The following is a 916-nucleotide window of genomic DNA, read 5'->3' on the forward strand; positions in this document are numbered from 1 at the left end:
TTTTTTTTTTTTTTTGTAAACTAATTGTTATATTTTATTTTGTATCATTTCAGATTTTGGATTTTCTCTCAGAAAGTTTCAAAGTTTTTATTGTTTAAATGAACTGCAAACACGGGTCAGCAATTTTTATCATCCAATTATTTGTTAAACAATGAACAGGAAATACCAATATAGTTTACTTACAAGAATATATAAAAGTTTTCCTAATATTACACTTCATGAAGCTGTTACATTCCCTGACATATACATTTTTATTTTTAATACAATCCTTGCAAGTAAACACTAGTTTCTGTTTCATCTATTATTTACACAATGTTTATCCAGTACCAAAAGAATCCAGTGTACTATCAGTACTTGTTAAAGATTTGGGATATTGTACAGTCAAACACCTTAAAGTCTCTCAGTAAAAGACATCTGATACAAATAAGCAAAAAAACTATGCAATCCACTTTTATCAATGAGGATACAGTTGTGAAATATCTGAAATCAAAAGGAATCAGTTTTGAAAAACAATATACAAGTATCATAGTAACATGTCCTAAAGCTTTCAACACCATTAACAAACAGACAAAGTATATTTATATAAATATGATCACAGGTTCGTATATTTCATCATTTATGTGTGTTGTTCAGTTCTATATTTAAGAGATGAGGAATTATTTACATTTGACGGATATTTGTCCTTATCTTGTTTGTTGTTAACACAACGTTTCAGCTGATATACCCTCCAGCCTTCGTCAGGTGTCTTGGGGAAATTTCGAACCTGGGTTCTCATTCCTAACGATGTTACTATTATTATATTATTATTATTATTATTATTATTAATCAGGTCGCTGCCGTGAATCGAACTCGGAATCTTGGGGTTAGTAGCCCGCGCTCTTAACCACTATGCCCACGGGCATATGGCGTAGTGGTT

At 30.9% G+C, this 916-nt stretch overlaps 1 protein-coding gene across 5 annotated transcripts in view; it reads left to right on the forward strand.

The window, feature by feature from the left end:
- LOC106882273 (twinkle mtDNA helicase) overlaps window positions 1–916 on the forward strand; it is a 93,475-nt gene that overhangs the window by 58,895 nt on the left and 33,664 nt on the right. For all 5 annotated transcript variants that reach the window (XM_052975583.1, XM_014932887.2, XM_014932891.2 and 2 more), the window contains exon 2: window positions 54–598. In XM_052975583.1, coding sequence (XP_052831543.1) covers window positions 313–598 — 286 coding nt within the window. In that variant the 5' untranslated portion in view covers window positions 54–312. The remainder of the gene's footprint in view (window positions 1–53; window positions 599–916) is intronic.

The sequence above is a fragment of the Octopus bimaculoides genome, chromosome 21 (assembly GCF_001194135.2).
Source record: "Octopus bimaculoides isolate UCB-OBI-ISO-001 chromosome 21, ASM119413v2, whole genome shotgun sequence".
Taxonomy (NCBI): domain Eukaryota; kingdom Metazoa; phylum Mollusca; class Cephalopoda; order Octopoda; family Octopodidae; genus Octopus; species Octopus bimaculoides.